Below are 13,050 nucleotides of genomic sequence, written 5' to 3'. Positions count from 1 at the left end.
ATAGAGAGCTTTCATTAGAACAAGAGAGAGAAAAAAACCTATAGTCTAGAGAACAAAAGCTTCTAGTTCCAAGTTTTAGTGGCCATGTTTCCCATAGGGCTATTGTATAAGAAGAGTAATACTATATTTTTTCCTATTCACAGACAGAAAAAGAGTAAAATTTTGCTTTCTTTAAGCCCAATAGCAATAATCTTGCATAGGTTTCAGAAAAATGATACATATTTTACAGTGGGATAATGAGGACCATTAGTTATTAGAGAGAACAAATTATTCTCTTTCAACTCAACAGACTTATTCATTCACTCATTTAATAGACTATCCTCTCTCTTTTTCACTAAAATGGCCTTCCCATATGGAACACCTGCCCATGCAACATGCCACCAGACAGACTTCAGGAGGTATCTTGATGGGGAGAAATAGAAAATTTCCAAAGTGAAGCCACAGGATAAAACCAACACTTGATACTTGCCTTTCATTTCAAGGAAAGCAGTATAAAAGCAATAGAAAAAGAAAAGGTAGTTGAAAAATATAGTTGCTCTCCACAAAAGAGTCTTAAAAATAAAAAATCATGAACTTAATAATTTCCCTAAATGAAATTATGCCATTATTCCTGATTTCTTTGTGTTAAAAGGACAAAGTATCAAACTTCACTAAAGTTTCAATACTGTAATACATTTCATTAATCAAAGATAAAAACTACATTAAAAGCAAGAGAATTATTTTATGTCTGTGATTAGGCAGTCGGAGGGCTTGTATTTTATGTATACATTTGTACACTTCAACTTATTTAACAGTGTCAGTTCACTAACTGCAGTTTTTTTACATAAAGAAAACAGATTTAGAATTTTTAAAACAAATTACAGTAATTTTATGCCTACAGCTTGCACCTCTTAGAAACCACATACCCCCTAACCCTCCCCTTACTTTACCACCATTTCCCTATCTCCTCCCTTCCTGTCTCTAAAACCACAAGACATAGGAGAACTGATAACGGGGCCTTAATGCCCAGAGTGAAAAACCACCCTAATTTTTTATTTGGAACGGAAGAATAAAGGGTACAGATAAAAATTCAGCTCCTGACTAGAGCAGTGTAGATGCCTACTGAGATATGCCGGGTGAGCTTCAGTGTTTTATAGAGATTTTCATGGTAGCCAGCATATCCAAGTCTGCACTTCACTGAATACCAAACCTCTTATAAGAAAAGGAGAACGGATGAAGGGCTGAAAGATTTATTAATAGCAAAGATGAACAAGTATATATATTTTGAGGCCAGCAGGGAGTAGGGTGGAAGAAGAAGATGAGTAGGAGCAGATAATAATGGCAACATCAGTGTAAAAACTAATGTTGAGTGGCAGAAATGAGAAAACATTTGAAAAGGAGGGGCAGCAGTAGCTCCTCTATGTCTCCAGACACATTCCCTTCCATTGGCTTGACTTGGCTACATGGCCCCAGAGGGGCCACCCACAACAATGCCGATACAGAAACACTCTACCCGGAGAGTTTTCTGATGACAGAAGAGATGGGCATGTGGTGGGACCGTGTGTAAGTCTGCAGGGTCCCGATAGAATGAGATCAGTCAATAAGAAAATACAACATGAATCCTCTGAAGATGGAACCCATTAGTTTAATACAGGCTTTGAAAATAATTTACAAAATTATTTGGATTAAATTTAACAATAAGGCAGTACAGCTATGATAAAGTTAACTTTAAGTAAAAAACTGCCCACCACAGGGACTTGGGGCATAGCTCAGTCGTCCAGTGTGCACTTAGTATGTGCAAGGTCCTGGGTTTGGTCCCCAGCAGCTCCTGTACAACCAATTTACTCCTTGTTCAATTTATAAACAAAACTGAGACAGGCATGGAAGCACACACCTGTAATACCATCACTTTGAGGGGCTGAGGCAAGAGGATCCCAAGCTGGAGCCCAGCTCAGGCAATTTGGCAATGTGCAAAGACACTATGTCAAAATAAAAAATAAATGAATACAAGGGGCCAAGGAAGTAGTTCAGCACAAACTAGTTCAAACCCCAGTATTGGGGACCCAAATACCAGGGACCCAAAAATGATCTTAACTATGGCCTCTGAAGGAGTCTGCTCTCCTCTCAATACGACTAGTCTTTGCAGCAAGTCTAGCCCTCTTAAGCAGGCTCCATCACTCTTTATTGTCCAGTTCTTTTCTTGATATCCACTGTTTCATACTTTCTTTTCTCAAATGTCATTCATGAGGCAAGGCTTTTCCATCTATCTCCTCTAGTATTTGGCAGCTGGGTGATTCAAATACAAAGCAAGATAGGACAACAGTTGGTCTTCAGACCAGGTTCTTGACTTTACAAATAAGAATATTGGGAAATACAAGCTAATAAAGTAGTTCTGCTCAGAGGTTTTCAGTGGGGAGTACGGAGGTGCACAGGGAGAAGGGTGGGTCATGAAGATGAAGCTCCTCATGCTTCACATCTATGCCATCCCAGTCCTGGTTGAGAAGAACTTTCATAGTCTCTCAGCCATGCTATTTAATGCTAACAGGAGGCAATGAAGTTTAGCACAGTGGCCGAAAGTACAACCTGCAGTAGAACCTTCAGAACCACAGAGAGCTCAGTTAAAATCCAATCACAGATGAACACTTACTAGCTCTGTGACAAGACCAAGTCAGGTACCTCTCTAAGACTTAGCTTTCTTCTCTGTAAAATGGAGTTTACATAACACACCCTCAGGAGGTTGTCACAGGGACTGAATGAGAAAAGATATGCAAAGTACTTATCAGAGCATCGGTAGAGTAAGCACTCAATGTATAGGAGAGAAAAAAAATGAAGCTAAAACATATCATGCATTTACAGTCCCCTCTTCCCAGCTGAGGATTTATAAACATCATCAAACACAACTCAACTTGGAGAATACATTATATGATTATTTTGGTAGCAGGATTTTATCTTCCTAATGATGTTTTGCTTAGGTAAATGTCAAAAATGAGTTTCCACTTCCACAGCAGACACTGATGGGAAAGTACGGATGGGAGTAGCAGGGATGAGCTGAGAAACACACTGAATGGGGCAGGATGGAAAATAATGTGACTTGATAATCATCTATGGAAAAGTGAATCCATAGTGAGTGTTACCTGTGTCCAAATCTGTGGACTGGAGGAGTAGGGACAAATCTATATGTCTGCCTGAAAGGGGAATTTGAGATGGGTATGCTACCACTCATCCAGTACCATTCTGCACCAGGTCCTGTGCTACACATCTGACATGCATCTTGTTTCTCTTTCAACAATTCTATCACTGAAGAACCAAGTGTAGACCAAGGTTTAGAGATTTGTAAATACCAGAATCAGCATTAAAACCCAGGTCCCTATGATAGCAAATCCTATGGCTTACATCAAACATTTTAGTGAAAGGAGGAGAATTTTCAATGAAACAAGGACAGGAATGAGCTATGCCTTATTTAGGGGACCACAGGCGAGACTAATAAGAAGTAAGACTAGAAATGCAGGCTGGAGGTAGTTTACTCTGTAACTGTCAAAGTGAGAGTCTGTGAAATGCCAGTGACATCTGGACTTGACTTCTAGACAGCGAGAAGCCATCTGAGAATTTTATTAGGCAGGAGTCTACAAACATTCATCTTTGCTTATCACAGAATAGAGCATGACCTTACAAGCAATGTAATTATGTGCTGGTTGTCTAGAAATGTAGTCTGGTTATATAGTTATAAAATATATTTCTAAGCAAAAGATGACAATAATACTGATACAGAAAAGGGGTGACACTGACGAAAGTTAAGAGAAATATTGGGGTCTCAGGACTGGTTGGCACTGCCCAGGATGATGATGATGATGAAACAGGGATCAATTCCTAAAGTTCAATTTTAGAAAAATTTAAAGTGTGAGAAAGATACTCAAAGGGAACCATGAGAAACAGATAGGTAATGGGAGACAGGGAGATAAATCCTTTACAAATGGGAAGGGAGACCAAGAGTTGGAGGGAGGTGGAAGGGTGAGGAAAGAAAAGGAAAATAAAAAGAATTAAGGTGTTTCATGCACATGTAACAACTACTCATGATCAATATGATCATTATGTACTGCAAACATACTAATAAAAATTAAAAATTTTAAAAAGAACTTAAAAACCAAAGAGAAGCAAGGGTTGGGATTTAGCTCAGTGACAGTTCGCGTGCCTTGCAAGTGCAAGGTTCTGAGTTTGAGCCCTGGTAAAAAAAAAAAAAAAAAAAGGCAGGGGGAGCAAATATTTAAAAATTCGATTAAAAAGTTGTTTTATCATGTTCCATGAAAATACCTTTAGAGATAAACGAGATGAATCAATTCCTTATTATTGGGAGTTTATTAATTAAAATCGTAACGACATACATGCAATGTCTATTCTGGTGCTTAAAATCTCTTCATTCTCTTATGCCTTCTCTTTCTTCACAGGACATTTACTTAGTGTCAACTGCAGAGCAAGTACATGTTTACAGAAGCAGCAAGTACTGTATGTGGAGCACAGTCAATGAAGAGACAGTAACCCAACTACTATAAAAACAAATGCCTAAATACATGAATAAAGAAGTACCAGACGCAATACCATGTCCATAAACAGGAGTCCAACAGCCAAAGGAGGACCGCATATACCACTGGCCCTGTGAAGGTCTACCCATGCTTGGGACATTTACCTAACCATGTTGCAATGAGGGCTGCATCAATTCCATCTATTGGTTCACAGATCCGAGCCACAACTGGGTGGATTTGTTGGGCCAGGTAGTACTGGGTGTCGATGGTTAAATTATCTTGTTTCTCCAAGAGTTCAGGCGCATAGGCTCTCTGAGTTGCAGTGAGGTTTGACCCATCCTGAAAGAAGACATGGCACAGGACAAGGTGTGAGCAATCCAATTGCACATCCTGGCTTGATCAGACAGGGAGACAACAGTTTAAATTTTATATATTAAATTTCAAACACCAAGACATCTTCTGAAAACTGTCAACTATCTCATGTATGTCTTAGTAGGAAGACGAAGAAGAACTCCTCAGTCTCAATCTCATCCACCATCCAAAAACACAAGTCCAGCATGAAATGTATTCTTTTCTTTTTCCTGTCCAAGCATGAAACCAGTAAGATGGCACCAACTACATTAAATAATTATATGTGCCATATCACAAAAACACATTGAGAAGACATGGTTATAGTCTACCTAGAAAGGGTTTTAAAGGAGTGATAATTTATAATACCAGCACTCTGGGAGGTCAAGGCAGGAGGATTACAAGTTCAAGCCCAGACTGAGAAACTGAGGAGTTTAGCAAGACCCTGCCTCAAAGTAAAAAGGGCTGAGGATATAGCTCAGTGAGAAGTCCCTGAGTTTAATATCCATTTCCGAAAAAAGAAAATAAATAACTGAAAGAAATTCTATATAATTGACCCACATATATCCCTGCAGTGACGTCCCTATCACCTGTGAATTAAAACTTCATTACAATACTGGATCAACATCTAACAACTCATTCCACTCTTTTTATTTTTTTTGGTACCAAGGATTGAACTTGGGACCTTCTGTTTCTGAGGCAGGCGGCAGCACCTCTGAGCTAAATCTCCAGCCCCCACTCACTATTCCTCTCATCTAAAACAGAATTTAATATTCAGACTAGTAAATGGTATCTATTCACAGTGCTCAGCTGCTCTGTATAACGGATTATAATGTGAATCCTATTCTTTCATGACTGCTACAACTAGTTTCTTCTCAGCTCAGTGCCCAGCCCAAAGCAACGTTACACACTGCTGTCTTTACCAGAGGTCAGAGGTAGGGACCTCCTTCTCTGGCTAGGCTCCTAACCCAAACAAATTGGGCCCATTTATCAATTAAGTTATATCCTTTTAAAGACAGAATGAAATACCGAAAAGGGAAGCAAACCTCACATTTAGAAAAACTTGCTTATTTTCTCCAATAATTCACAGTACAGTAAAAAACACTGGGCAGAATTAATCAAGTTTAATTGTTACCTTCTTAGAAGTTGGAATTGTTAGCAAGAATAAGGGAATGATTGATGAGAAAAATTGAAAAAATTCTTGGGCAAAGTCTTCATACACCTCACTGTATTCAGTCTTTTTATACATAAAATCTGACTGATTCATAGAACTGTAGCTTTTGTTGAGTTTAATAATCTTTAATGGTGAGTTAAAATTGAATTTGAAGAAGCAAAATATTTTTTTAAAAAGGCACTTGGAACTAAGCCTTTCTTGGGATATGCTAAAGAAAGTTAATAAAAGGAAACAACTATATTGTTTAAAAGCAAGTAAGTTAAAGCCCATTAGCAGTGGTGGGAAAAATGCTAAAAATACATCAAATTATATTATTATAATATGTTAGCATTAGTATTTTGAGCCCACCTATATCGATAAGATCAAGAAGAAATCATAAAACCTGATAGACATCAAGGAGCATAAGCTTGACTTTTAAATCCTTCAACCATCCCATTTTATAAGTTACCATATGCCTCCATTCCAGGTTAAGCCAGAACATAACTGTAGCTTGATTTCATCATTAGATGCTATTTCACTGAACCTATATGATTTTTTTCAAAGTTGTGTGCCACAATCTGCTCCTTTCATTAATAATCTAAGAGCTTTCCCATGTATGTGAAGACACAAGTGGGAAAAAACCCTAGCCTATTTACCAAAATCTTTATTTGCATAATATGAAAATTGTTTTTTTGAGATGAGACTTGTCAGAGGCAATATGCAAAGCACATTAAGGGCTTCAGCGAGTCAGACATTTATGGAAATATTTTCCTGCAGGAATTGGCTTTCTCTAACAGTTCTTAATCAAGGGTAACCCTAGGAGGGTGACAGAGTCAAGTGCTGATTCCTGTCCATGTACTTACATCATTTGTTATATACATCATGTACAGTATGTTGCAGATATTAACAGACTACTTTATAAGGTTCTGTGGTTTAAGAATGCACTGATTGTAGTTCAACAAAGATAAATCATGTTGCAATGAATTTTAAGGTTTCTGTAATTTTTACCATAAAAACACAATGCAGTAAAAATTAGGATAAAACTCTTAATAATAGAAGAAAATCTTATGCAGATGAATTATGTTTTGGGATAGTTAGCCCATACCATAGTAATTTTAAGGAATCTGGATAGAGGTTTATAACTCTGACTTTTGACAGAGAGTAAGAATAAGAGCTCTTCTTTGTTCCAATTGGAGTCAAGTGCTTTCAAAGAAAAAAAAAAACTGTTCCTCTATCCCAGTTCTCTTTCCTACCCCATGTTTGTGGCATTCTACTCTTAAAAGAAATTGGTTAGCAGTTTAAATCTGTGTTCCAAAAGGCCTAGCAATTCCTTAGAGGTGCTTCATAAAACAGGGAGAAGACAAGCAGGTTGACCTCCATCAAGAGAGGGAGAAGGAGATGGGGAAGGAAAAAGAAGGGAAAGAGGAGAGGAGAAAAGAGGGAAGGAGAAAGGGGGGGCAGGGGAAATGGATTGGTGCTGTCTTCTTCATAAGGTATGTCATTAGGACCTATCAACTTTCTCCATATAATCAGGCGTCTCATATTTTTTCAAGTAATTACTGTGATATAGGCTAGAATAGTGTATTCATTCTCTCGTTACTCCACTGATATTTACAATGCAAAATGTTGCAAAAAGAATGCTAAATGACTACTGCAGGACTGACGACCTGAACTTATACACATTTTTTTCTTTCCTGTAATGTGGTGCTAAGGATTAAACTCTGGGCCACACACTTGCAGGCAAGCACTCTACCAGTGAGCTGCAACCCAGGCCCATGACACATTTTCATTCAAGTTAATTTAGGGTTGAAATAGTAGCTACTGTTCTAAACCTGTCTCACCAAAATAATTTCAGTGCACCAAAACACTAATTTTAAATGCTTTATGAAACTTCTAATAAAACATGCCACATCTCTGACTAATGTTTTTAAATGGTATAAAACTAGTCAGACTGAACCATCTCTTTATAGGGTCAATTATCTGGAAGACTACTAAACACACTGTGGTGATCTGAATTTTACTCTAGGTCCCTAAATGCTACAAGTCTTATGAATTATGATACTTTTACCTGACAGATGACATATGACACAGTATCTCCAGCTTTCACCTTCCTGCCTGCTTGAGAATTTATCCAGAGGGCAACATGTACATGAGGTAAGCTTTTTTTATCAGGGTAATCCTGGGGATCTTTTGTCAATGCCTGAAAGAGAAAAAAGAAAAAGGGAGCAAAAAAAGCACGAAACATTAAAACTCTTTCCACATAGATACACACTGAACACATCTTTGCTAGAATCATACTAGCCACATAAACATAAAAACGACAGAGACTGTGTAGAATGCAGACACAGAGAATCTTTAAACAGTCTATAGTGAAGACTTTTCTCTCCTTTGTTTAGTAAATAACATAACTAGATGCAATCTTAACAAAAATAAGTAAAAGTTTATGGGCCACGTTGATTAATATCTGACTATAAAAGGCCAACACTATAAATCCGTTGTTGGACTCAGACTTAAGAGTTTCTCCAAATGTTTGCGATTCTCTCGAATGTCAGGACTGATGAATAACAGCTACTCTAACTTAATGATCTGTTTCTCATAATGTTCTCTAGCCTAAAAAAAACCCCAAGGGCACCAGAAATTGTTGGATTTATTCCTACTGTCAACCTCTGCACAGACAGAATGAGTTTGTAATAGAAAGTAAGCCACATGAAAGCAGGAATAACATCAGCCTTGTCCAACTCTTTACTCACAGTGCTCAGAATGTGGTAAGATATACAGTCAGTCAAATCTTTGCTGAATTTAACCCATTCTGCAATAATTTTCTAAAGTACTACTGAATAAGATACAGTTACTGGTATTAAGTCATCAGCTACTAGAAGACTCCCTCCTCACTGGACCCCTCCCCCAAAGGACCCCTCTACAATAAACTACATGTGCCATAAGGGAGAAGTAAACAAAATGCCATGGTAAGAGTTTTAAAAGATAAAGATCCTTTCCATCTGAGAGCAAAAATCATAGAAGATAAAAACAAGCTGGTAGTAAAAGGAAAAACAAGATTTTAAGAAAAGGTAACAGGTATATGAATATTCCAACCAGAGAAAAAGAGGGGTAAGGGAAAAATACTGTCGCCCAGGCTGGAACTAAATGTGCACAAAGGGTAAGGAGGATGCCACCTGACTCTGTAAGGGTAGGTTTCAAGAGCCAAAAGGAAGGATGGGGACCAGGGTGCTGCTTAATGAGTTCAACTGTTCTCCAAGTGTGGTCCTTTGATACATGGGCAATCCCAATACCCTTTCAGAAAATCTCCAGATCAAAACACTTTATAACAATACTGTTTATACTGCTGACACAGAAGCAACAGTGGGCAAAACTGCTGGTGCCTTATAAATATAAATCAGGGCAGCAGCACTAAACTCTACTAATAGTTGTTGTATTATTCTCTAAAATAAGGTTTCAAAACATTCATTTAAGAATATCTTTGGAGAAGCAGTAAAAATTAGTAATTTTTAAAGCTTTCAATCCTTGAGTAGTAGTCTACTTAGGAAGAAAACACAAGGCAAATGTGAAGAAACAAGTTTGCTCCCAAAAAAGCTCTTGTATAATTATTTTGAGTTGCAATCTAAACTAGCTGTCTTTTCTAGTGAATACAATTTTTATTAGTGCATATTAATCATTCAGAATAATGGATTTCATTTTGGCATATTCATACTTGCATACAGAATACAATTTTTACTTGAAAGAACGGACTATACTACTCTGACATGGATATCTGGTAAACAATTTCTCAAAAAAGAACTAAATAAGCCTGCTACTTCAAGGAAAAAAATGATAAATATTCAATGTTAAAATTTAAGCTTTTAAACACAGTAAGAATTTGGGAAAACTTATTTCCATGTCTGTGAATTTGACAGTTTCCCAACACTTAAAGACATTTCTGATATAAGAAGAAATATTTAGAAGTGTGATTTTTGATGGTATAAAATAAAATGTGCCCATTTCAAATGACTAATCCATAATGCAATGAATGCCTCACATGCGTAAAATATCCTTTCAATGTACAACACACACCAACACATTTTAAGAGAGGAAAAGTACAGTTTCACATAGCACATTACAAATAGCCTTTAAGAAATTACCATCTGTACAATTTTGATGTGGAACCAAAGAAGAATATATACATACAACTCTCAGAAAAAAACTACTAAAATATTTCTCCTTTTTCTAAGTATTTGTGTGAAACTGAATTTTTCTTCTATTTCAACCAAAGATGCATATCATAACAAACTAGAAGGAGAAGCTGATATGAAAATCTGGATGCCTTCTACTAAGCTAGACATTAGAGATTTGTAAGTCTGTAAAATGATACCACACTTCTGGTGAATTTGTTTTGTAATATACAGTTCTTTTTCACAGAAAGTGTTATTTTTGTAATCATATTTATTACTATTTTTAAATAAATACTTTTTAAAATAAATACTTGAATTTGGGGGGTGCTGGGGATCAACCTCTGGACCTTGTGCTTTCAAGGCAAGCAGAACCACTGAGTTAAATCCCCAGCCCAATACTTGAATTTTTAACACATTAAAATCAGCATAAACTATATAAACAAAAGTCCTTGGAGTGTTAAACTATTTTAACAGTATAAAGGTGTCCAGAGACCAAGAAATTTGAGAATTACTGTGTTGGTCCTCAAACATGGGCATACATTACCATTATACACACTTTCTAAATTTTATACTCAAATAGAAGAGTGATTTGGAAATTCCCCAAGTATCTCAATGTCCTCCAATCTGGATTATGGTAAGTCTTGATTGACTTAAACGGGCAATACTAGAATTCTTTAACTGATGTAACTCTAGTCAAGAAAACCATTTTCTTCAATTGACTCTTCTTCAGTGCAATGATAAAAAATTTTGGCCGGGCATGGCGGCGCACACCTGTAATCCCAGGACTCCGTATGCTGAGGCAGGAGGATCGCTGTGAGTTTGAGACCAGCCTGGGCTACAGAGTGAGTTCCAGATCAGTCTCAATTACATAGTGAGACCCTGTCTCCAAAAACCAAAAAAAAAAAAAAATTCTGAATTTCATCTGACATACTTTCCAATTATTAGATTGAGACTATTTAGGGATTTTATATGCTAGATTTAGAAGGCTTCATCTAAAAAAATGCTTTCTGGTAATTTAGGCTTAAGTTAGCTACGGCTATAAAAATCAGCTGTGAAGTATTTTGTATTACTTTGTAAAATATATTTAAGCTAAGGTTGAAGTAGTTCAGAAAAATCACACATGCTGCTTTTCAGCTACTTTTGGCAACAAGGGCTAAAATCCCTGTAAAGGTAAATCCTACCATTTTACACATGCCTCTACCTTAATCTAACCTGCCATTTTCAAGCCCTAGTGACATCACCTAAAATAATGTATATATAAAGCCAGCAAATAAAACACCATCCTGCCATGATACCATCCAAAGCCAGTCATACGGCTTTTTGTATTACGCTCTTTTGAAAGTAGTAAAATATAAAAGCTGAATTGCTCCCAAGTTTTAAATATTCCAAGTATTCAGATAAATGTTGAAGATTATCATAAGGACATATTAACTTTCACATATGAATAGTTTACTGTAAATAGGTACAGAACTATAACTATGACATAGACAGTACTATCAGAACTTACTGTACTTCTATCAAAACTGCAGAAATTCTTCTTTATAAAAAATAAGACAATAGAACAGCAAATACCTTTAAGAGACCATTAAAATCTTGAAAATACAAATCATGCTTTCCTTACTCAATTTATCCCACAATCTGTAACTGTATACTTAAGTATTACCTGTTTGTTGAATGGATGATTAAATAAGCAAACAAATTCTTTCATTTCCCACAATAACTATTATTAGCCAGCAACTATGCTAAGGAGTATATGGGGATTATAAAGACAATGAGTTAGTTTTGCTTCTGCAACAGAAAAATGTATGCACAACCTCTAACACACTAGGCACAAAGTGTTAACTTTTATTATTTAAGCTGAGTGATGGACACATGGAGACTCATCTTACTATCTCCACTTTTGGAAATTTTGATCATAAAAACTTAAAGTAATAAAACAATGTAGACTACAGGTCAGAAGGTAGAGAGCAGTATGTCTATGACTCTAGGTTTCTTCTTGCACACTAGTAATACGAGAAGATGACAGTGTGGGCCCACTACCTTAGAAAATGTATGCTCACTGTTATTTTGTCAATAATATAGTCATAGTCAGACTGAGACTTCCAAACCCATTAGTGGACCCCCCCGCCTTTTTTTTTGGTACCAGAGATCGAAATCAGGACCTTGCACTTGTGAAGCAGGTGGCGGAACCACTGAGCTAAATCCCTGACACGGGATCCTTTTTTGATACAGAACCAGCTTCTAGGGAAGCTGACAGGATCAGGAATACAATATATAGAATAGATGTAAAATCTGACTAAAATAAGGCTGAAGTCATATCCCTTATGAAAATTTTTACAAGAAATAAAATAAAACCTAGCTGGGCATGATAAGGTACTTCTGCAATTCCAGCATTAAGGGAGGCCGAGGAAGGAAGATGGTGAGATGAAGCACTGACTTAACAACTTAGCAAGACATTGTCTCAAAGTGTGTGGAGGGGTTATGTAGTTCAGTGAGAAGACCCTAGTTCAATTCCCAGTATTTAAAGAAGAAAATAAAACCACAACAGAAACTTCTCTTACATGGCTCAACCGAGCCCATGCTAATGTGTGCATACTGCATCCTTTAAAGGAAGAGCTAGCACCAAGGCACATGTTCCTTTGTAAATGCACAAATGTCTTCTTTTTGACATTAAAGATACAATGGTCAAGAAATAAGAAACAAAATGCTTACCTAAGAACAAATACAAATCATAAGTATGTGTACATAAAATATTCACTCTCTCTAAAAATCAATGAAATGTAAATTAAATCTGTCTGTAAAATACAGCTTTGTATCCATTATGATAGTAAAGTTTTATTTAAAAATCATTACCACTGGGCCAGAGATTTAGCTCAGGAGATGCTGC

The 13,050-nt window shown here is 36.7% G+C and overlaps 1 protein-coding gene across 2 annotated transcripts in view; it reads right to left on the bottom strand.

Moving 5' to 3' along the window:
• Positions 1-13,050, bottom strand: part of Pola1 (DNA polymerase alpha 1, catalytic subunit) — a 303,607-nt gene that overhangs the window by 168,925 nt on the left and 121,632 nt on the right. For both annotated transcript variants that reach the window (XM_010607165.3, XM_010607164.3), the window contains exons 31-32: positions 8,066-8,197; positions 4,661-4,835 (exon numbers count right to left, since the gene is read on the bottom strand). In XM_010607165.3, coding sequence (XP_010605467.1) covers positions 4,661-4,835; positions 8,066-8,197 — 307 coding nt within the window. The remainder of the gene's footprint in view (positions 1-4,660; positions 4,836-8,065; positions 8,198-13,050) is intronic.

Source organism: Fukomys damarensis, unplaced genomic scaffold (assembly GCF_012274545.1).
Source record: "Fukomys damarensis isolate Sample0158 unplaced genomic scaffold, DMR_v1.0_HiC HiC_scaffold_39, whole genome shotgun sequence".
In the NCBI taxonomy this organism is placed as follows: Eukaryota; Metazoa; Chordata; class Mammalia; order Rodentia; family Bathyergidae; genus Fukomys; species Fukomys damarensis.
The sequence above is the reverse complement of the archived record's forward strand: the minus strand, read 5'-3'. Positions and strand labels throughout refer to the sequence as shown.